Raw genomic sequence first — 25,207 nt, 5'->3', positions numbered from 1 at the left:
GCTTTTTACTCTTTTTTTAAATAAATAAGCAATGTTCTTCCTGATTATCATTTAAATGACAAATTTCCTCTTCTAATTTTAACTTTATCTAGCTCAACATTGTACATTCTTGGGTATAAAAGCCCTGTTTGAGAAGTTCAATCTTGCTCGATTTGAGAAGATAGCTTTCTTAAAGCATAGAGTGTATACTATCTATGATATATAAGCACAGAGTTTATTAAAATAAAGGTCTTACCTCAGGATCTTCCATGCCATGATCCTTAGAAAAGAAAAGAGAATTAACTTTATTTTTCATGACAAACATTCAAATGTAAAATGATAATTACCAAATAAAATAGATGCCAAAGGAAATAGAAATGTGTGGCAATAGTGAAATGATAAGGAAAACAAAAAAGCCTACCTACCAGACTAACCAAAGAATTTACCCCTTTAATCTGCATTTCAGAGTTTAATAAAAACTATTGTAGTTTCTTATATGTAGTGGTAAATCTATGTAAATAATCCTACATTTTCCTTTAACTAGCCTAATCTTTTTTTAACTTGACTTTTGGATGACAAAACAGAGCATTGGATTAAAGATCATGTGGTAAATAAAAGTGCACAAAACATTGGTTCAACGATGTATAAATATTTAAGAAAAATGGATTTTCTCCATCTAGTATGTTGTGTTCAGTTTTCATGACCATAGCAATATAGAGAGCAGTGACATGAACCATAGAATTTAAGCTCAAAATATTAGTATTGGTTTAGTTATCCAGATAATTCTGGCCAACATATATGTTGAATCTTTTTTTCTTTGAATTAGAGATATCTTTCTTAGTTTTGACCTAAGAGAATTATTCATTCATTTTGGTTAGGGTATTTAAAGGAAATGTTTTTACTTCCTTCTTTTCTTTATATTATATTTAATAGTTTTAAAATAAAGAATCTTACTTCAGTTGATTCATTCCTGGTATCCTGCCAAGAAAAGATGATCATTCAGCTATGAAGGATAATTAAAAGGATATACATTTTATCTCATAAATTTTGAGTACCTGTGTGGTCTCTTAATACTAAATCTATTAAAAACCTGATAGACAACCCAGATCAAAAAATCATGTTTAAAGAAAGTGAATAATCATGACTATGTAAAACATTCTTGGAGCAGATATATTGCTTTATATAATACTCTTAGTATTCATTCATGAATCCATTCATTCATTCAGTTTTGGTGATAAGTGCAAACAGTTGGTCAGTCCATAATTGCACTCATTCATTCATTCACTCATTCATCCATTCATTCATTTATACTAATACCTTGTCTCCTCCTAGTTACAAAGTTAAATCAATAAAATCAATATAGAATCTCAGTAGAATTCATTAGTCATTTTGAAAGTTCAAGGAAAGTATAAATGCCACAGGAAAACTTTTTTTCTAAATTAACACATTTTTCCTACTGCAGAATACATTTTTTGACACACTGTCTTAAGAAAATTTTTGTTACCTTGAGTTCGTCACTCTGCTTTTCTCTCAGAAGTTCTCTCTGTTGAAACCAATAAAGTATAGGTTATAAAATGCATTTTTGAAAGAACTAAATTTTAAAATAATTTAAATATCATTGATATTCCTTACCCTGCTCAGTTCATTGATGTTTTCCTTAAGGATAGAAAAAAAGAGAGAAACGTTAGTAAAGAGGGACATAAATAAATGAATATCTATGAGAAAACGTACCTTCATTGTTCTGCTGCAAATTAAAAAATAAATATGCTTTTTTTGTGAATGCATTAATATTTCTTGCTATATAATTCCTTGCCTTGTGTCTCATTGCTAAGCTTTTTAAATTTAAGCTGTCAGTATGTAAATGTGCACTTAAAAATACTTTAAAATTTTGTTCCACTAAATTTTACTGTTACTATATTTAACCTTGTTTAAGTCAGAGCTCTGAGTTCTCTTGATCTCTTCTGTCTGATTCAATAATCTAGTGTTTTTTTCCATAAAAAGGCAATAAAGAATTGGCACACCGCCACAACACTCACTGGACAGAACAAAACTTGCTTCCCTTTGCTAACTTATAGCATATTCTGTGGAGAATTTCTTACCTTTCTAAGCTGTTCTAATAAAGGCTACAAAAAAAAGGAAAATTATGTTACACACCATTCAGAAAAAGTTGGGTTGCTTATCAAATCTTTTAAATAGTGGTCTTGAAGTAAAATTTCTATTTGTGTTTTATTTGACAATTCAGTCGCAAAATTACAGAAAATAATATACAAAACACACACAGGGTATCGTTTAGAGATACAGAACATTCCAACATAATGAGCATGAAAATTGTAAAACTCTACATAGGTTATGCAAAAGGAAGCATAAGTGTTTTGCAAAGAGTCAAAAGTACAGGTACAAATTATTATTTAAAGCAGCTTTTTAATATTTGCACATATAATTTCAATATTCTTTGTGGGTGCTTGGATGAGTGAAAGAAGAAAAGGTTTGATCAAGTCAAGTGAAAACTATATTTATAAACAAAAATTAAGTTTATTTTTCGAGAAAAATATGTTCGTCATTTCAGAAGAATAAGTGGATGATGCTTACCGCCACAGCAAACCTGAGAAACTTTCTTTCTTTGAGGACTGCCTGTAGAAATTAAATTGTGAATTATAAAAATGAAAAACACACACCAAAAAGGAGCATGTTTTTCCATTTGAACACAAGTTCCTCATTTGCTTAGGTAAACCAAAATATCTCTTAGGTAAAATAAAAGATAATTAGTTTTAGTTTTATGATCTAGTTTTAAAATCTAAAGGAGACACCATATTTGGTTCATTCTTTACCAGGTCTAAAGGTTTAGTAAGTTCATCCTTATCAAATGTCAAAGGAGGAATTGAATAAGAATGTAATCAAAACAGAAAATTGAGAGATTAATCCAAGTACCTGAGTACCTGGATACAATTGTAGTTAAATAAAAATTGAAACGACGAAGACATTCAACATTCATCATAGCTTACTGAAAGAGAGATTAGTTGGGGGAAAGAAAGAATCTTACCTCTCTGCTATCTGGTTCATTCTGCAAAGAATAAAAAATAAATTAAAAGGCATTAATTCAATCAGTGGATAGAGTGGAGGATTAATGGTTCTTGTAGAAAGGTGTGGTAGAGATATCTAACTTAATATTCAGTGTGTAAAATGAGACCAAATTGCAAATCATATGTTTGAGTGCAAGTAGAAAACACAGAAAGAAGCAATAATACATTAAAATAAACCACGGTAACATATTCTGTTTAATTAACTACTGCTCTTGAGTAATATTATGAATCATAAATATGTAAGTCCATGTAACCTCCTCTCTAAAAACGTTTGTGAGAGCAGATCTATATTCAGTTCAATACTTGAAGATATTACAGCTCAGTGAATGTGAAACTGGATGTTTTCTAGAGAAGGGAGGAACGGAACTAGAGTCTATGTATTACCAATCCATCATCACTTGAGTGTCACAATTAGAGTGAGTTCTTGGAACATAGAATAGAGCACTTACTTGAAAGAGTTCTCGGTGCCTGAGAGGATGTTTCTATGAAAAAAAAATGCAAGAATTGTAAAACAAAAAGCAATCAAAATACAATAATAATAATATCACAATACACATATAATACTATACATTTAACATTGTTATTTAAGAAAAGTCTGTATTTTAATATCTAAATTTTTCTGACACCAAGTTTCCCTAGGAGGAATAAAACAATGATTTTACTGACAAAAATCAAAGAAAAGTAAATTATCTTCTCTCTTTAGAGCATGGTGGAGAATTGAGAAAACTATGTAAAAAGATGGAAAAAAACACAAACCTGAATTAGTTTGAATTAATCCAGAATGATAAAGGTATTATTACATTTTCTGAACTATTTATATTATATGGTAGTTTTAAAGGTGACTTTAAATCATGATAAATATTTGAAGAATAATATATGTTTTACTAATTAAATATTGTTTGTCTGGATTTTATTTTTATCATCAATTAAATTATATAAAAATTTAACTCAATCTGAATTTTAACTGTGAGAACAAGATTTTTGTTTGTTAAATTGAAGCATTAAAAATGATGTTTTATTTGGAATAAGATTATAGAATCTGTTTTCTGGGGAACCTATATCCGTTTCATTTGTAAAAGGAGAAGATATGGACTACTCCAATGACACATTTCTGAAGAACTTGGATCTGTTTTTTTTTGTAACTTGCTGTCAGATACTTCTTTCTATTGGTGCTTAGGGTGCAGCACAGACAGAATATTGATTAAGAAGCTGGGTATTAGTGACCCAATCACAAACTTAGAAAATAAGAGTCTCATCAATAGAATATCTCAGCATTTCAGAAACTTTTGCATCTATATTTGATAGTTTCAGTGTCCAAATATCCAAGACTATTACCTTATTTAAACTGTTTTCCTATCAGGTGATTCCTGTTCATTTATTTCACCCTCACTAGCTACACATCACAAGGGAACAGAATAACTTTTTGCTTCACATAAGTAACAGAATCTTTTCCTTTTATTTTTGAGAAGAAAGGTTATTTTACTTTACATTATCTAGTTTTACTGTCTACAGAGACCAAGCAATTTGATGTCTGAATCAGCAGAATGAGCCCAGTTTTCTATATCTTGGGAAATATTGGTTGGCATGAGCCATCTCACATGAGGGTTTGACTTAGGCTCCAAGAGTAAGATACACTGGAATATGTGGCTTAATGGTATATTCGGTAAGAAAATATTGGACACACATGTTTACAAATATGTTAATTCTGTAATGGACCCAGGCAAAGAGCCTAATAACATTCTTTGATGTTCTTTAGTATGTTGTTCAATCCCTTATTTCTTCTTCTTTTTAATTTTTTTATTGTGAGGTGTTTTTATTTCAAATCAGAGATTCTATTTGGAGTTAAGGCTTTGAATGAACTACATAATAATCATCAAAATGTGAAGGATTACCATAATTTTATGATCAAGATTTCAATAGCTAATTAGAGACCATCCAATTCTTCAAGATTATTATCCTCAATGTCATGTGTTTGATGAGATACCAGGTGATTTCAAGCAAGAATCTAGAACCTTCTAAATTTTCTACTGTACTCACAGGCCTGGCAAGAGCAGCAGTCACAAGGCAGGTAAGGATGAGAAGTTTCATGGTTGTCAAGACCTATGGAAGAAAACAGAATAAAAAGCATCAGGTCTTATAATAAAATTTGATTCATGAAAATAAAAATCCTTGATTTTCCAACAGAGGAGTATATTATGATAAAAGTAGTTTCATTTGAGAGGTAGTATTTTTATTCATTTAGTGTTTAATTTTGCTATTCAATATAAATATTTATCATTCAAATTATCTTGCTTAGTGCTTATATGAGATAAGAGATAACAATCCTACTATACTTTAAAACAAAGCATTTGATCCTGGAAGTAGTAATAGGGTTTTGTCAGAGGAATAGAGAAGCATCATCATTTAAATACTACTGACTTTTAAAATACTACAATTAAAAAAAATTTTAAATCTTCTTAGATCATCAGACTTGCTAAAATTGATAATACACTAAAATCCACTAGGAAATGGCATTTAATTTTATCTGAAATTTTTTGAAAATGTCTTTCTCCTTTAAGTCTTTTTTTTTTTAATTTATTTATTTTTGGCTGCATTGGGTCCTTGTTGCTGCATGCGGGCTTTCTTTAGTTTTGGCGAGCGGGGACTCCTCCCCACTGCAGTGCACAGGCCTCTAACTGCAGTGCCTTCTCTCGTTGCAGAGCACGGGCTCTAGGTGTGCAGGCTCAGTAGTTGTGGCTCGCGGGCTCCAGAGCGCAGGCTCAGCAGTTGTGGCACATGGGCCCAGCTGCTCCGCAGCATGTGGGATCCTCCCAGACCAGGGCCCAAACCCGTGTCCCCCGCATTGGCAGGTGGATTCCCAACCACTGCGTCACCAGGAAAGCCCTCCTTTAAGTCTTTTTAAAATCATCCTGCTCTTTTAGAGTCTTCAATGAAAAACACTGTAGGTGCATTATGTAGAAACCATTAACCTCCATCAATCTTTTAAAAAAGAATCTAGTTATTACTTTATGTTTTGCTACACTGATATATCCATGACATGACTGTATGAAGGTGATTGAACTGAACAGAATCATAAGATTCAGATATCTTATCAGGTTTGACTTCTACAGTTCCATCAGATTACAAGAACCCAGAAATACTTACATTTATATGTGCTGGAAAAATGGGTTCCAGATAAATTAGGAAAAATATCAGATTATACATGAAATTTGTTTATACCTTAGTCAACAAACTAATACCAGCTTATTTTATATATACTGTTTCAGTTTACAAACTGTGGAATCTACCTGCATTAGTAAAGAAGACATATTTATAAGCCCAAAATAAATTTTCTTTTTTCATCCATTTGTATCCTTCCTAGTATCTTAATTTAACCATCTTTACAAAAGCAGTCTTTTATATCTAATTGTCTATCATTGATGTATCCTTTATAAAATTAATTTTATTAACCTAATGACATAGAATAAAAATGGTTTTGAAATATTCTACCAGAATTGATCTTCACTATGATAATTAAAAATATTATAAATTATTCTGCATAACAACTTTTCACAGAATTTGGAAAAAGTAATTCAAATTACTTCACCACAAGTCTATAATGAAATTATGTATCTACTTTTTCAATATATGAAAATTTATTCAAATAATAATCAAAAAATTATTTGGTCTTTATAAAACTATTTAATTTTTCACCTAAAGCTCTGAGATGGATGGTGTCAACATTCACAAATGCATTTTTAAGCTACCAGTATATCATAGGAAAGTATTAATACTTGCAATCACATAGAAGAGTTACAAATGCATATTAGGGAAGAATGAAAGAAAGATTAGACAGAGTAAATCATAGTAATTTTGCTATATGTAAACGTAATACCTTGAACCCAAGACTGGGAAGAAGCAGCAAGCTGGGTTGATGATCAAGGTGATGGCAGATCTCTTTGCTTCACAGATATTTAAACCTAACGATTAGTAAAATGCTAATTTTGTGGTTTCAGTTCAACCAATAGGTCCATTTAAATTCTAAGAATTCTCTCAAATAGGAAATTAATTTTCTGTGCAATTCCTCTCCCAAGAAATTCAAAGTAGAGTTTTCAACAAAAGAGTGATTCATGCTATGATAGCAAATTATACAGGAAATGGAATGGCATTATTCAAAATTAAAATATAAAAAAATCTAGATTTATGATTATGAGAGCATGCTTTTATGTTAAATGAATAATTGGAAAGACCAATTTATCAATAAAATTCCCTTTATATCTTTTGAGAAATTCAATACCTATAAAAGAAATTCTTGGGACAAAAGAGAGTCTTCAAAAGTTTTCAATTTTTAACAACATACTAGACCATGAGAAGAATTCATTATTTATTTCACTTTTTAAACCTCAATTTATTCCCTATTATTTATTCTAAGAATTTACTTTGTGAAGTAACTTACATTATATGTCGTCTAATCATTTTTTTCCCAAAAAGAAAATGCAATTGTCCTATAAACTTTGGTGGTATTTTAACTACACCAAGTAATTTTTTGTTTGCTTTGTTTTGGGTGTACCAGTTGTGATAGCATTCATTAATTTCATTATAGATTGATTAATTAAAAGTAATAATTATTCAAGAATTACAGTTTTTAAATACTGCAAAAATCAACAATAACTCTGATTTTCCATCTTTTAAAGTCAATAAATAAAAGGAAAAAATAAAAATCTGTCCCTCCAATTCCCAATTGTACTCCTAGAATTAACTGGTATTGTACATTATAGAAAAATATTATATGCTGAATAAAATATCTATACATAGGGTTTTTAAAAATTGTTGATTGTGACTGCTTGTTTACAAGAAAGGAATCATAGTATATATTTTAAATTACAAAAATCTATAGTGATATTTACAGCCTATTCACAGTCATATGACAGGAACATTTTGGATTAAAAGAAATTTCAAAGTGGTTCAGGCTCTCCACACTGGGGATAGAAAAGACTATAATTTTTCATATTGAAGTTCTCTTTAGATAGTATCTTCCTTGCTGCCTGTATCACACCAATTTCAACAAGGTACTAGTGTTTTCTATTTAGGCTGATTTATTCAAGGAGCTGAGAACATGCAACTGCTGCTGCATTATAATACCCTGCTTTTGTCTTTTCCCAGGAGTGTATCCAGGAGAACTGACTTATTTTACTCCCAACTCAGAAACATACAGTAATTTTTGAAAAGCTACTGTATCTTCATTGTTTATTCATTCTTTTATTTACTTATTTATTCACAGAAGTGAAGAAACTAGACAATGTAAGGCGGATGTAAAAGTAGAGCAAGACAAATCCCTGGTCTCATACTATGATGGATAATTAATATACAAGAAGCTAATAATTTTAATACTTTTGATAATCCAAAAATAAGAGATTTGAACAGGGCTTCCAGAATACTTATGAACAGCTGAGATGGGACCACATCAGACAAGACTTCTTAGATAGATTTGATAATAAGGCTTGCCATCAAAGGGGAACAATCAGACTTTTTAAAGTGTCTAATCTGTGTCATAAGACAAGCCACCTCTTCCCTAAGTATATATCTACTTGTAAATCTACTGTGGGAATTCTCATGAACTCAAAATCCATATTTTTCTATCCCCTATGGATAAGGACCAATTTCCACTTTGTCTTAACTAGGTATTGAATATAGTTTATTAGGTTTTGTGTTTTTTAAATAAATCATTCTTATCATTGTAAAACATCACTGCTCATTATAATTTGAGAAAACAGGTTCATTGTAGATTTATACAATGCCAAGCCCTGCAAAATTTTAGCTTACATTTATTTGCTTTATATTGATATTTTCCACTTGCTTTATCACTTAAAGCTGTTCGGTTCCAACCACTAAAACAAGGTTCAAATTTGAGACACATATTTAGACCATTTGTAGTCAAATGGACCTTTGCCCTGTGAGTAAAGAAAAATATTAATTTTCTGAGGTAATAGAGTCATATGTAGGGTGAACATAAAATTGTTCACCCAACATTGAACATTTATGATAATAAAAGGGTCTACTCTTAATAATTATAACAAAACAATAGACATAAACCAGGACTATTTTAGGTGCACCAAGGCATAGCTACTTTAGTGATATCACAACTGGTTTTGAAAATCCAACAGAATCCCTAAACAAATGAAAGTGGTGATAGGTCAGATAAGGGACAACTAAGTAGAAAGCTTTCTTTTCTTTCAAGTTTAAATATTGAAATATTTTTTCTTGGATTCATACTTACTAGAAAAACTAGCACAAAAATGAAAGGAAACATTATTAGCAATAGACATAGATTTTTGAAAAAAACAGAACAAAACAAAACTATGAGTCAAGAGGTACACTTTACTCTGCAAGGTTCTGTACACTGTTGTTACATATTCTGGTCCAGATTCAAACCTCTTTGGAGGACTCTTTTTGTATGAGACAGTAAATAATTCAGAACATGAATTATTCAAAGAATAATAAGTTTCAAAGCTAGTTTGTCAAAATTCTCTCTGAAACATTTGGGTTTATTACTGATGAGTCTTGTAGGAAAGTGTCCTTTAATTATGTAACAAACAGTTAACCTTCCAGAAGGAAATTTACTGAGAAATGTGAAAGATATTTTTGTTTTTCTCTAGAAACCCAGATGCCATTTGGAATCTAAGAGAGGATTCACAATAGATTATTAATAATTGCTTTTAGGTATTGTACAAATAGAACCTTGGCACCCAGAACTAAAATAGAGTTATTTCCAGGAAGTTGTTGTATATTATGAATATATGATAGCACTGGAAATATGGAACCTATGCTTGATTTTATGTCTGTATTTAGAACAATGTCCTTTTTAACTTGGTGCTCTGTCAGTAGGTCTCTGGAGATCTTAAATGAAGCACATAGTCTAAGTAAAGAGGTATAATGTAGTGTTGCAAGACCCTGGCTTCAGGGTCAAATTGTAAGTTTAATTTCTGTCTCTCAAAGACAGCAGTGTAATCTTGCAAAGTCACTGTGTCTCAATGTTCTCATCTGTTCAATAATATCCACTTCCTATGTGATTGAGAGGAAAAAATTAGGTCACTCACTTAAAAGAGTGCCTGAAACAAAGTAAGTACTCATTTAAAATTATGCATTATTAGAACATGATTTTTGAAGAATCCCAAATAATTATTTTGTGCCCAAATTATCTTCCTCCTTCATGGATTTGTTAACTTTTGAGAATTTATGAATTATATTTTTACATTTATATATGCATAGAAAATGTATGGAAGGGTAAAGACAAAATTTCTAATAGTGACCAAAATTAAAGAAAGCTTGGAATGGACTATGAGAGGGGAATAGAAAGAACTTTCTACTTTTATTAATGAGAATTTTTATTAATGAAATCCTGTATTATTTGATATTCTCACAGAACAGTGAACTAAGACAGTGTTTCTCAAATTTTAACGTGCTTATGAATCACCAAGGTGTCTTGTTAAAATTCAGATTCAGATTTAGTAGGTCAGAGGTGCATCATGAGTTCCTGCATTTTTAGCAAGTTCTCAGGTGATGTCATTGCTGGTGATCTATGTGACACACTTTGAGTAGCTAGGAACTGGGAGATTTTAAAATGTAAGGTATAGTCCTCTCTTTTAAACTTACCAAATAATGAAAGTTTGTATACAAAATGCCATTAAGAAATACTTAAAAACATGAACATTGTAAAAATATGTAACATATACAGGAAAACCATGAAAATTATAAAAACAATGTAACATATATAGGACAAAGACATTAAAAATGCTGAATTGTGTTTCCATGAAAGTGTTTACCTTTATAACAATGTCTAAAATAAAGCATTGCCTTATCCAACCCTAGATGATTTTGTAGGTAGGATATCCCTTTAGTAACAGTTTATCTGTCTATATTGTACTAATACCACTACTCTCCTTTTACCTCCAACCAAAAATTCATTCATCTTACACTAACGAGGCTTTCATCTACTTAAGACACCTGGGAAACATGGGCTAAAATTTAACTATGTTAACTAAATCCTACATAGTGAGTTCTTTCTGAAAGACTGTGTAATTTGGCAGGTAAATAGATTTTTTCCTATCAGAAATCTCTCTTCCTCTGACTTGACAAAATGTGGTTTTCATGATTGATAAGCTTTCCTGGCTCTAGTCACTGGTTGCCCATGTTCAACAGTGTTATTATGAAGATATAATGTATTTAACATGCATTACTAGCTATCAGGACCATAGTGTACCAGATAAGATAATAAGCCATCCAACTGTAGAGTGGAATATATGCATTAATTAATCAATGTATATGGTTCTTTACAATGTCTAAAGTCTTCTTACAATTATTAATCCATTTACTCCTTACAAGAATCATGTAGAGAAAGCAGACATTATCCTTTCTTTTGTAGATAAGGAAAACAAACCTTCTATAAGTTAAGTAAATTAATTTCCATACAAGGTCATGCAACAGGTAACAAGTAAATGATGACTCTGATCTTCTAACACCAGAGCCTGTGCTCTTTCTAATATACCATGCTGCTAACTCCTTTATTCAAAAATACTTAATGTATGCAAGAAGTTATATCTTTGGATAGATAATGGAGGAAGGAACACCCCTGCAAGTGGAGAATGCCTAACATGCATAAAAGATGAACTGACTTAAGCCATCAAGGCTAGTGTTAGAGTAAAAGGACCTAGCAGAGTGAAAAAAGGTCTCAGCATTGCTAAAGACAAACTTCAAAATGCTTCTGCACAAGTCTGCAGCCTTTCAGATAGGAAAGTTCCCTGGATCCAACATTATCCAACAAAAGTCTTCTAACCCTTTTTCTTACACTAACTACAGCAAAATCAATAATAATAATATTTCCTCATTGATTAACTAATCCTTAACAGTTGGTAAGAATGTTTGCCACTCTTATGGAAGTACTGACGTGTCTAAGTGTAAATGTTAGAGCAGAGAGGGAAATTTTAGGATTAAAAATCTTTCAAGTTTTTGCTGATGACCATAGGGGCTAAACTAGTGAAGTGAGGTGAAGGTTGCTGAAGCAAAAGACATCAGGAATTTGATTGGGCCATTTGTGTGGGCACTGATATAGTCCAGGATCATGGCGAGTTTAAAGATGCAACGGAGAACAAACCAGTGGCAGCAGTGAGATGAGAAATAGGCCAGACTTAAAATAACAGAGACTTTAAGGTAAGGAGGCTACTTGAATAAAGCTAGTAGAAAAAGTAACAGGAAGTGGAAGTAGAAGCAGAATGACAATTCCTTCCCCTCCTCTGACCTCCAGATACAGGTGACAACACAGAAGGGATACCTTCCCCCTTTTGAGAAGGTAATAAAATGAGATAGTTTTTTCTGGGAGATTCAAGTTCAAATGTCTGTCTTTCTTGGAAATAAAGACGATGAAAGGGATTACTATCAATATAATTAAATTTTTATAGACCCAGTGAAAAAGACTATTGTGGGGCTGTGGAGCTGGTATGTTCCAGGCTGGAGATTTTTTGAACGTGGTTGATGATTAAAATCTACAGTGATGTGGGAACATATGTATATGTATAACTGATTCACTTTGTTATAAAGCAGAAATTAACACACCATTGTAAAGCAATTATACTCCAATAAAGATGTAAAAAAAAAATCTACAGTGATGAAGAATGTAGTAGAGTAGAAATGATTTCACAGAGACACATGAAAAGTCATTTAAAATCTAACAAGTAGAAGTAATTTCAGGATTTAATTTCTAAGTGGCTGATATAATAAGTAAAGTACAATAGAAGTCCAGAAGACAGACAGCATATGATGGAATGAAGTGGCCTGAAATTTGAAGTGACTATTGATATTTGGGTAAGATTTTGAAAGTTGAGAAGTGAAAGAGAGGTTTACAGATGAGGAAAGTGCTAATGGCAAGTGTGTAGTGGTACGCAATTAAAACTAAAAAATAATTCTGTTGGGGAGACAAATCTATACATTAATAAATTTTATATATTGAAAGGTACTATAATTGTTGAGGAACACAAGAATGTTGAAGGCACAAAAAAGCAAGTGTTAGTCTCAACATGAAAAGATTAGGAAAGGAGTCCTGAGAGATGAGTACAAGTGTATGAACTCAGATGTGGAAACAGGGGAGGGGGGTTACGTGTGGAGGTGGGAAGGTGTGTTAATGGTCTTGGTTTGAAGTGTACCATAATCACCAGGGAAGTGATGAGTGATACAGTTGAAAAGGAAGGCAGCAAGCAGGACATAGAAGACCATGCAGTACAAGGAAGAATTTGAACTTGAATTTTGAGAATTGTAAATTCTCCTTTTGAGGAAGGCAGAAGCCTGAAAGGCTGGCTCCCTCTTCTTGAGTGTTGAGGTGAAGCTCTACAGTGCTCTTCACATCTGCCCCACTCCTCCTCATCCCAGCTCTTCCTGGGTGTTGTAACTTCCTTTTGTTGTTTTAAATCAAGATGGTCATGGATTGTTTCAGCCCAAGTACCTCCAGGACCTTCCTCTTCCTCTGCCTGGAAACTCTCTGAGAAGGATAAAGGAACTAGATCCCTCTATGCTCCAACAATTCACAGGTTATGTTCCTGGCCTCCAGCTTCCCTTGTTTCTAAGCACTCACCTGAGGAGACAAGGAAGGGCATTCTCCTCAATGTATCAATTATTGTGGTGCCAACTCTCAAATGTAATCATATTCTTCCAACAGCAGTGTGAGCTGGCATTTACTGAGCACTTTTAACAAGCCAGACACTCAAGCACTGTGTTAGTACTTTTAAAGGATTTTCTCATTACTAGGATTTTTCTCACGGCAACACAGAGAAGTAAATATTATTGTATTTCAATTTTAGAGGTGAAGAAACTAAGGCTTACAATAGTTGAACAACTTTTCCAAGTTAATACATAGATGGCTAGCTGGAATTTGAACCAGGCTATTTTATTCCAGAGATCCCACTCTTCAGCACTGTGCTTTATTTTTAAAATGTACCCCCAAAGGCTTTCTGCGTCCTAGATAAGAGTTCAACAAATGGCTTTACCATATTTCTCTGTTTTATTATTTAAATTTATAATCAAGTAGATTATTGAAACATTAAAGTCAGTTTTAGAGTTTCTGACATTTAACTTGTAAAATGAGGTATAAGGTTTGAGTCACAAGCTTTTACTTAATATAGAACAGTTGTAGATTTGAGTTTAGTAACTATTTAAATAAATATTTACACAATTTTTAAAAATCAGTAAGAGAAAAAAAAAGAAAAGACAATTCATTAACCCTCAACCCAAAGATAAGAAGTCACTGGTAAAAATGTGGCATGTTTTTTAACTATATATACAAGTGTTTGTGTAGAGTACCTTACCTTGATTTCATAAACTACTTTTTTTTTTTTTTTTTTTTTGTGGTTGTGGCCTCTCCCGCTGCGGAGCACAGGCTCCGGACTCGCAGGCGCAGGCCCAGCGGCCATGGCTCACGGGCCCAGCCGCTGCGCGGCACGTGGGACCATAAACTACTTTTTTAACCCATGTTTTGTTATGTCATTATCACTTTTTCCTAGTGTCATTTTTATAGATTATTAATATGTAACAAATTTTAAGCAACTGATCCTGTTCTTTAAAGCTCGAAATGTAAGAGATAAATGCGTATTTCTTTGGTTGGAATATTTCCAATCCTGATGGAATATAATCTTTTTCATTCCCTGGGGCTCTTTTCAGGTTCTGTGAGCCACAATTTTCTGTATTTTAGATACATTACAATTTATTTAATCACCATTTAAAGGACTTTTTTTTAATTTTCAGAGTTTGGTTTTGTTTTCTGTCTTTATGCATATGGCTGTAACATATACACACGTACATGAATTTTACTGCATACCCTCTAGCAATGTCTTTTGCATATATTTCTAGAAGAGGAATTGGAAATTCATGATCAAAGAGTATAAACATTTCTGACCTTTCATTAATATTTCCAAATACCCTTCAGAAAGTAAATTTTCAATTTATAAAGGCAGAATTAATGTTTGAAAGTACTTGTTTGGCCATGAGTTTTACACCAAATATTATTTATCTGACTTGGGGGTTTTATGTCTTTGTTAATTTCATAAAATGATGAACAAAAAATTGTATCATTTTAATATTGAGTTGCATCTTACTTATTATAAGCCGGGTGGGCCACTTTCCACATGTGTGTTGGCCGTGTCTACCCTTTAGAATGATTTCGTATCTTTTGCCTTTCTCTTGGGAAATGCTTTTATATTTTTGTAAGTTTTTACTCAATCATAAAAATATTTACCTTTGTCAGTCATTAATTTTGTGGACATATTTTCACAAAATATAATGTTATGATGGGTTTGATATTGAGAAGTATTCAAACACTAGATAATCAAACAAATCAAATTTTCATTGTATGGTGTTTTTTTTTCTGCATTTATTGTCTCTGAAATTAAAATATATATATTTATCATAATTTTATATTGTTTTATTCACTGTGTTGATATAATAAATGTAATTTTCTCTAATGGGTTAAAAAACTCATATTTCTGCAGTAAAATTATTTTTTCCAAAATCGAAGGGGAAAATCCTAAGCATCCAAACCTTCAGAGGGAGTATCTTTAACCTCACACCCAGTTCTGATCCTGGCTTTCCTATTTTTTAATTTCAGATTACTATATATATTTATTTTCTCTGGTTTCAGTCTTTACATTTATTTCTGAGTTACAAATTTTTAAGTCAAAACAGGAAGTCAAAATATTCAGCTCTATCTTTGTTTAAGGTGACATTAAAGACAGAGGTCAAGGACATTTCATTGGCCCTAAAGCTACTGCATCATCCTGGATAATATAAGATAGGTCATTCAAGACAAGGAAGCATCCATCATCTAGAAAACAATGGCTCTTCTGTGGTATATCAAATATGGTCCTTAAAAATGTCCTTGTCTCAATCATGTAGGTTGTACAGTTTATCAGAGTTCTTCAGAACAATGAAATAGGGGCTTCCCTGGTGGCGCAGTGGTTGAGAGTCCGCCTGCCGATGCAGGGGACACGGGTTCCTGCCCCGGTTCGGGAAGATCCCACATGCCGCGGAGCGGCTGGGCCCTTGAGCCATGGCCTCTGGGCCTGCGCATCCAGAACCCAAGCTCCGCAACAGGAGAGGACACAACAGTGAGAGACCCGCATACCACAAATAAAAAAAAGAGGAAAAAAGACACAACAATGAAATATTTAAAGGCTGAACAGTATCCGCTTTATGACATCTAATTAGAATATTTTTTTAACTCAGAAAGAGGACAACCAATAAATTTCTATATTATAGTATTTAAATTCAATAAAAACATCATATAACTTTGGGCAATTTTTAATCTAAATTATCATTCATTTGTAATTTATGTTATACATGAATCTTTATGTTAAATTGTACTGTATATATGATTTAAACTTATTAAACATCAATTTCTTTTGAACATAATAGTTGTTTTATAAAGTCTTATTTTAATGTCACATTCACATTTTGGGGAGAGGGTAATGTAGGATGTAATCTTTACCTTATATCTTATACAGATATACAACGATTTTTCCATGCTTCCATTTCTATTCTCTTAAAACAAACGCACAAACAAACAAGAAGCATAACTGTTCCTTTATATTATCTTTTATTTCTTTTACCCATGTATATTGGAGAAGAAGGGTTGGGAGCCTGTGCTATATGCCTAACAAACAACTATTTCTATAAATCTCTCACCAATCAATATTAAAATCCAGAATTCATTTTGGCAGAGACTACATAAAGTTAAAAATACGGATTAGTTTAAAAATGAGGGAAAATTAAAAATGTTTGGGATAGAATCTATCTTCACAGAAGAATTTGGATACCCACTCTGGGCCTTCACTAGTTATTGAGAGACAGTCCCCCATGGATCTTTTGCTTTTCCTCAAGTCCAGCAAGTAGAGGCACTGGCTGCCTTTGTTTTCAACCATCTTCCCAAGGATTTTTTTTTTTAAGTAAACATCTTCGAAAGACAGAGATAGTGTCTCTGTTCAGAATAAAGGGCAGGCTGTCGTCTGTCCAGTTATAACAAAGATCATATTTCATTGCAGGGTAAAAGTCTGGTAAACTTACTGCTCATTATAAAAATTTGAGTTCCCTACATTTAGAGTTCTTCCCCGTAATACAGTGCCTTTTCATACAACACTGTAAAAATTGGGGAAATGAGTGCAAATGCTGATACTCTCCTGTGGTTGCTTGCGTCCAGTAAAGCTTTAGTCTTCTGTTCAGGAGTTGCAGTCTTCTGCTGGTATCCTTGGAACTGTGGCAGGCCATCTTGTTACAAGTAGGATAAAATCATGGACCCTTCAAAGTTTCTGAAACTGAGGTCCTGAGACATTTTACAGTCTTTCAGAGTCCATTCAATGGAAATATTTTAATCAAGCCAAGTTTGCAGATTTTGTTTGGGGCTGTTGATTTGGGGACAGAAGGTAATAAGGAAGGAGATGAATGCCAAGGAAGCCATCAGAAATGAGGTCAAGCTTTTCTCTGATGAATGATTCTGAAAAAAAATAAATAAAGAGGAAAGCAATGAGCAAGAAAGCAAAACACAAGAATGAAGGCACCGCCTGAATAAAATGTCAAAGCTCTTTTTCATTGACTTAAGTAAATTTACATTGGAGAATGAGAATTGTCATAGGAATAATTTCCTTAAGTGTTTTGGAATATTACTGATATTATGGCACAAAACCAATAACTTGTGTAAAGGGGTTTCAAAATAAATGTAAATCAAGAAATTTTCAATCTCTTGGCATCTTGAAAACAATATGGTGAATATGACAATTTAATAAGATTTTTAAATATGAAAGCACTCTATATCAGTCAAAAAAGTTATCAAAACTTTTCAAAAAGTAGTGAATCAAGACTTTCAGTTTTATTGATAATTATTCATATTTTAGTTAGTTAGAGGTTAAGGTTTTTGAGACCACATGCCCATTAGGCTTGATCATTTTGTACACCAGTGTTAACAGAAATAAGGAAGGAAAATTTCTAAAATAAAGGAGAGAAAGAAGCAGTGAAAGAAAAGAGGGGGAGAAATACACAAAGGGGAATAAAAAGAAGTAAAATGAACTATGAAGTTACATTTGTGAAAAGGCATTTCTCTAATTTTTTATCTTCCTTAGTTGTGGCTTTTTTTTTTATTCCACCATAAGATTTGATTAACTTATAGTCATTGATTTTTTCATCACTTTCAGTTACTTTGCTTAATTTTGTGACATTATTCTCTTTCATCTAATATTCTAAATGAAGGGGCCTATAAATATAGAAATTTTTGGACTATTACTGAAGATATGTAAGTCTACAAAATTTATGAAACAAACAGCACAGGGAGATCATCTCGGTGCTTTGTGACCACCTAGAGGGGTGGGATAGGGAGGGTGGGAGGGAGATACAAGAAGGAGGGGATTTGGTGATATATGTATATGTATAGCTGATTCACTTTGTTATACAGTAGAAACTAACACAACATTGTAAAGCAATTATACTCCAATAAAGATGTTAAAAAAAAAGACATATAATAGAGAAGTCCTATGTAGCTGTGTTTGGGTGATATAATAATGGGGTTTTACCAAAAATCATAACTTCACCTGTTTTAAATCCTAAATTTTGGTAAAGGTAGTATTTCACCTAATTACTCCTTATCAAGATCTAACTTGATTTTCCATACTCAATAATTTTTTTTTTATTTTTCAGACTCAGTAACTTAGAAGATTTTAGAATTATGCCAGTGAGAGACATAGGACACCTAGAATTTGGTGGATGTAGCAAAGGAAAGTGACTGGATTGTGTGGATTTTTAGGGGGTGTAATGTTATGGGAGGGCCTGGGTAACATAACATTATTCAGTTCTTGGTGGTATTGGTGAAATAATAACACCTATGTGGTCAGAGAAAGACTAGGTAAGTGCCTAATTTGAAATTTCACCACTTTTAGGCTTTGTCATTTTTCTCTTTGCATCTAAATTTCTCTATTTTTGTTCTAAAACTAAGGAATCAGGGGCTTTTCAAACACCTGATGTTTTTGGTCCTTGGTTACAAACCCTTGAAACCAGCTCTGGCTATCTTAAGCAAAATGTTATTGGAGAGGAGGATTCAGAACTCAAGGAGAATTTAAAAGGTAGCTCTGAATGGTAGAAGATAGAACAGCAAGGGCAGCTAGCTGGAATAGTCTGAACCCTACACAGTGGCTGGACCATAATATCTAAACTTCTCTTCACATTGGGGTTACTCAGTAAAGATTTACAATTCCAGGAGAGAAGATCTGATTGTCAAGCTTGGGTCATGTTGGCTATAACAAAGCATGAAGAACTAGGATCTTGTTCTTTGAGCTTCCTTAGTGGGAAACCAGGTATGTGTACATGCCCTCACACTAAGACTACATAAAATAGAGGAAATCAATATCTCCAAAAGGAATTCAGAGAGCTACTTAAAAGTAGAAATTTGAAGTTTTAGACAATATAAACCCTACTCAAATGTGGATAGAAGTTATCTCAATTCACTACAAAGCTACAGTAATCAAGACAGTATGGTACTGGCACAAAAACAGAAAGATAGATCAATGGAACAGGATAGAAAGCCCAGAGATAAACCCACACATGTATGGTCACCTTATCTTTGATAAAGGAGGCAGGAATGTACAGTGGAGAAAGGATAGCCTCTTCAATAACTGGTTCTGGGAAAACTGGACAGGTACATGTAAAAGTATGAGCAAGAATCTTTTTTGTCTTAATCTTAATGCCTAGCACCATGCTTGGAGGTATGTGTGCCAGATAGAGAAGTGAATGTATCTCCATAGATAGATAGGAAATGAAAAATAAGTTCTATGAATTTTATTTTCTGAGTTCTTTTCATATTATACAATAATAATGCTCATATAATTAATTAATTTGAAAATTGAAGTGCCCTGCAATCATACCTATTTTTATGACTTTCTGGCTTTTGATCATGTAAAAAACATTGCTCAGGAAGTGTTTTATTTGAAAAAATATGGCTTCTCAAATCTATGAAAAGAACTCACTAAAAGAGTATTTACATATTGTATTCACCATGGAAGGTATTCTTATCCTTATAACTCTGAAAGTGATTAGTGTAAGATGGGGTATCCTTCAAATTCCAAGAAGGTTGAATTAGAAACTTAACCCTTGGAGACTTACAAGTTTTGGCACAAGAAGGGCCTTCTTTCTTGGCAGTGAGGGTTATTCTACTTCAAGGATCCTGAATAAAATAAATTTTAAAAATTGTGTGACAATCAGTTGTTTTCCAACAGTCTTGAGATTGTTACTTATATTTTTCCCTGCAGTACTCAACTGATAAATCTGACTCTGCATTTTTGCAAACTAAATAGCACTTTGCAAAATGTTACCAGGTAAGGGGGGAAAAAAAACTATGATCAAATACATTTGATAAGTGTTGTTTAAAGACTATCAAAGGCTTTTTTTTTTAAACTATAGGAGTTTTCAGAGCCTTTAAGTCACTAAGGTGTTTATAAATTTCCTAGAGAAACATTATAGAATGTAGTATTTCAAAAACATATTTGATAAAGGAACTCTTTCTTTTACGACTTATCAATTACATCTCTTTGAAATTTTTGGGAAATACTAGAACAAATAATTTGGAAGAAGCCTTTTTGATGCAACTCGGATTTTTAAAAAAATTATTATTATCACATATTCTCATCTTCTGTTGTTACAAGTTCCACACAGTCTTCATTTTTTATAGTGACTTCCTGGCCCTTTAGTGGTGTACGTTGTCCATATCTAGGTCGACAAATGATTTTCCACTGGCTATTCTGAAAGAAAATGATGACTTCCCAGTGGGGAAAAGAAGTTTTTGTTAATAAGCTGAGAGTAACCAAGACAGAATATTCTTTGGTCATGTTATAATACAAATGTGGTATAAACCACAAAGCAAGGGTTTTTATAATTTGTAAGGCATGATATAGAACATTACCTTTCCAGGAACTAGTGTAGTTTATAGGCTATATTATCTCTTAGCTGAGAAAATTATAATTCAGATGGTAATAAAAAATAAATTAGTAATTGGTCAGTAGATGTCAAGTACTATGCAGACAGATTCCACTAATATGTTATTTTTGAATGAATGAACAAACACATGAAAGAAGACCAGTTAAAATACTGAGATCATAGTCCCTAAGAACAGAGGTCAAAAATTTTTTTGATAAAATTGACTGCTTATAGAGACAATGTTCCAGCACTTATATTGTGTCCCTTAAGTATTCAGAAGAATATTCTGGCTGTAATAGTATAATAGCAACAGAATTTTATACAATATTATTACAGTAATAGAATTATTCATGTAATATAACAATAAAATCATGTTGCACAGGCAAACAGAGTAGATTAAAAGTTATTAATGCACTTAGAATATTCTTTAACTCTTAAAACACATCTGACAAATATCTGGCAAACATTGCGGAGATTAAGCTGATCTTTTTTATAGAAGTATATCCATAAACTCACACAATACAAAACATTGTACATTGATCATACTTTTCTTAGAAAAAACTCTGTGGCCTACCGGCTGCACCTGGATTGCCAAGACAAGTTTAGGAAATTCAGACTCTCCATGAACTGTGAGTTTGCTAACTTAAAAATATGTGGAATTTAGTTAATAATTGTCCAATGTCTTGAAATTGGGAAATATTACAAAAACCAAGAGATCAAGAGCATATGTGTCTTGGTTGACTATACTATTACAGGTCCCTATTACTACCTTCTTCACATAGGAAACAAAGGAAAAAAAACATACATATACTCTTTTAGAAAGATAGTTTAGCAATACCTGAATAGGCCTTTCTAATCTAATCGAGATGTTCTCATTCTGTTGGAAGCTTTTAATCAAAGCAGCCATTGCAGAGGCTTCATGAATGTTTTGGATGGTGAGAAGATGAATGCCATATTGTTAACACATACCCTGGGAAGGAAAATGTAGAAAAGGTAATCCTGATTTTTTTGTATGATTGTGCACATTATGCTGAATTAAAATCAAAAAGTTCCATCTCCAATTTTTGCTGTTGTAAGTAAGAGGTCTGAAAGAACCAGAGAATGAGGGGGAGAACTTAAAATTATAAGTAAAATCATGGATACATACCTCTGTCTGAGCCCAGTTCATTCTACGGTTAAAATAGGTAAAGCAACTGGACAAGTAATATAATGAATCAATAGGGCACACAGAACCACTCTGAGGAAAACTAGAAGTCCTCCTGAGAAGATACAATAGAAAAAACAAAGATAATTTCATCTTTGGTGCCTTACTGAAAATTTATGGGAAAAAGTAGAGCATGTGGTTAGAGATAAAAAATTAAGTAAACATTTAAGCACACTAATTTAATGAAACTTTTCTAAAGATAAGGCATACTGTTTTGGTTGTTATTCATTTTTCTATCTAAGGCAGTTGGGGTAGCTAGTCAGGGGCAATATCGGGAAGTAAATACAGTCTGAATCCTCCAGTCTACTAGGGCAAAGGTAGAACAGTTACTAAATCCCAAAAGAGAATATTGCACTAGTGTCTAGACAATATATAGAATAGTATATTCAAAAGTTGGAACTAAGGCAATGGCATGGGTGGGCAGTTACGTGGGATGCTGTGGATGAATAAGTAATTGTTCCAGGTTAGTTATATGGACACAACTGATGCAACTCCATTTTTTACATTAGGCTGTGGAACTTTTATCTCTTGCTTCTTTTATCTTCCCAAGTTTCCACTTTGTTGGCTACATGGTGCCTGGTGAATTGTGTCCAAACATCTTACTATTAGTTATTCATATTTGGAGTGAAATTGAATTATCTTTCCAATCAGTTCTTACAATACCCTCCTTAACATAACCTGTGCTTCATTCAACTAGCCGATTGCTTTTTCTAAAACTTGCCTTCAATTTCCTCCCTTCTCTTCCTTCATGACTCTCTTTCCAAAACTACTGAAATATACTTAACTTTATGTGAAAGAAACATAGTAAAAAATGAGATATGGAATAAAATAGACACTAGTTCAGCATCAAGCTCTGTATACTGGCATCTTCAGGCAAGATATAAAAGTTGTCTTTGATACAAAATACAATGCAGACATTTCTTCATTCCATTGTCACTCCTAAAAACCTGTTTCGCCTTGTTTATTTTTACAAAATCTTGACTGATAAAGTTTAGGTTAAAGAGGTGTTGAACTGTTCAGCAAAATGATATAAAAGAATATCCTTTAAGTGTGAGAAACATGTTTACCTGCTAGCTGATTTTTGACTTCCATTGGGCACCTCAAGACAAGGTTTTGGGGACCTTGAATCTAGCTAGATATGACAGAATATGGGTAACTGATTTCAAAAGTGGCAAACTACAGCATAGGAGAGCATGTTGGGGTCAAGAAGAGTCATATCTTGTGAAGACTCTCTTGGATTTTAGCTAATAGTCTTTAGGGATACTTAGAGTAATATTCAGTTTTGGTGTTTTTATTTTTTCTTTCCCCTACACAAAAGTCCTCTTCTGAAATCATTAAGTGGTGATGAAATTCTAACAAATTCAACAGCCTTGTGTAAATGATATCTGAGTGAGTAAAGGAAGCATGTGTTCATGCTTGGAAGAAAACAATACATTAAGAAGAATTCAATATGAATGTGCCACATCTTCTTTATCCATTCATCCGATGATGGACACTTATGTTGTTTCCATCTCTGGGCTATTGTAAATAGAGTTACAATGAACATTTTGGTACATGACTCTTTTTGAATTATGGTTTTCTCAGAGTATATGCCCAGTAGTGGGATTGCTGGGTCATATGGTAGTTCTATTTGTAGTTTTTTAAGGAACGTCCATACTGTTCTCCACAGTGGCTGTATCAATTTACATTCCCACCAACAGTGCAAGAGGGTTCCCTTTTCTTCACACCCTCTCCAACGTTTATTGTTTCTAGATTTTTTGATGATGGCCATTCTGACTGGTGAAGTTTAGATGCAATTGCCAGAGTTGGTGCCAGGAGCACTTGCTCAGAATGAGGATTAAAAATGTTTAGAAAAGCCATCAGCAATATTCCAGAGGGGTCTCAATTTTCTATGGTCACACAGGATGTGATTTTATGGTGTCTCATTAAGATATTCTCATAAAATAATAGTCTCTGAAGAAGAGAAAACTCACTGTGTGATTTTGAAGAGTTAGATTTTTTGAATTTTATTTACTTTACCTGAAAGGTGGAGATGAAGATGATGATGACTCCTGGGGTTGTTATAAAGATAAAGTGAAATAAAATTTGTAAAAGGAAGGGACCTAGAAATATATCTGGAATATAGAGGTGCCCAATAACTTTAAATTAATTATTCCTCACTCTTTCCCTCTCCTTGAAGAATGCTATGTCCTCATCCACAAACCCTCCCTGCTTGCTTCAGCTGAAAGTAATTTATACTCACTCTAAACTTTTATAGTATATTGGACCTCTGTTAAGGTATTTAAGGTATTATAGGGTTATAATGTCTATAACAATGACTGTTGCACAATGTTGCAATGTTGACTGTTGCACTGTTGCCTGTCTCCCTTTATACTTCCCCCTCCCTCCCTCCTCCCTCCCTCCCTGCCTCCCTCCCTCCCTTCCTCCCTTCCTTCCTTCCTTCCATCCCTCCTTCCTCCTTTCTCTTTCTCTCTTTCTTTCTTTGACAGGTTAAACATTATTATTCATTCTTGTAACCCTCAAGGTGTGTTGCAGCTAATAGGATGCGATATTTTTAAATAGATATGCAAATAAATATATTTAAAACATGGAAATATTATCTTGGATTGAGATATACCATCCTTTTGTACGTCAGAGACAGCAACTTCCAATCTGTAATTAAGGATCAGCTTATGGGTCTGAAACAAATGTTCCAACACTGTGCAAATAACAGCTATTAGTATATATTTGTCCTTCCAGTGCATATTATTCCCATCAACAAGAATCCTGCAATTATTCTATCATTCAATGATGATAGAGTCTTGGTATGTGTGCTAGCCGATAAAGGAAAGTAGGAAAATAAAATAAGAAGACGTGCAAAGAAAAACAGGAAAAGACAAGAAATAATCTGTAGTATACTATATAGTAACTTTTTGAAGTTTTAGACAGCTTTCTATGAAAACCAGTTAACTATTTTGTTGTAAATAGTTGAACTGCA

General features: G+C 32.9%; 1 protein-coding gene across 1 annotated transcript in view; it reads right to left on the bottom strand.

The window, feature by feature from the left end:
- Nucleotides 1-22,194, bottom strand: part of CSN1S1 (casein alpha s1) — a gene marked incomplete at both ends in the record, with an annotated part of 29,642 nt that extends 7,448 nt beyond the window's left edge. Inside the window, 8 exons of the mRNA XM_082838155.1 lie at nt 236-259; nt 1,484-1,522; nt 1,612-1,635; nt 2,079-2,102; nt 3,020-3,040; nt 3,509-3,541; nt 5,097-5,159; nt 22,174-22,194. Of these exons, the coding sequence (XP_082694281.1) occupies nt 236-259; nt 1,484-1,522; nt 1,612-1,635; nt 2,079-2,102; nt 3,020-3,040; nt 3,509-3,541; nt 5,097-5,159; nt 22,174-22,194 (249 nt within the window). The remainder of the gene's footprint in view (nt 1-235; nt 260-1,483; nt 1,523-1,611; nt 1,636-2,078; nt 2,103-3,019; nt 3,041-3,508; nt 3,542-5,096; nt 5,160-22,173) is intronic.
- Between the last annotated feature and the right edge of the window lie 3,013 nt (nt 22,195-25,207).

This window comes from Leucopleurus acutus (assembly GCF_964270905.1).
Source record: "Leucopleurus acutus genome assembly, chromosome: 4".
In the NCBI taxonomy this organism is placed as follows: domain Eukaryota; kingdom Metazoa; phylum Chordata; class Mammalia; order Artiodactyla; family Delphinidae; genus Leucopleurus; species Leucopleurus acutus.
Note: the sequence above shows the minus strand (reverse complement) of the source record. Positions and strands in the feature narration are given on the sequence as shown.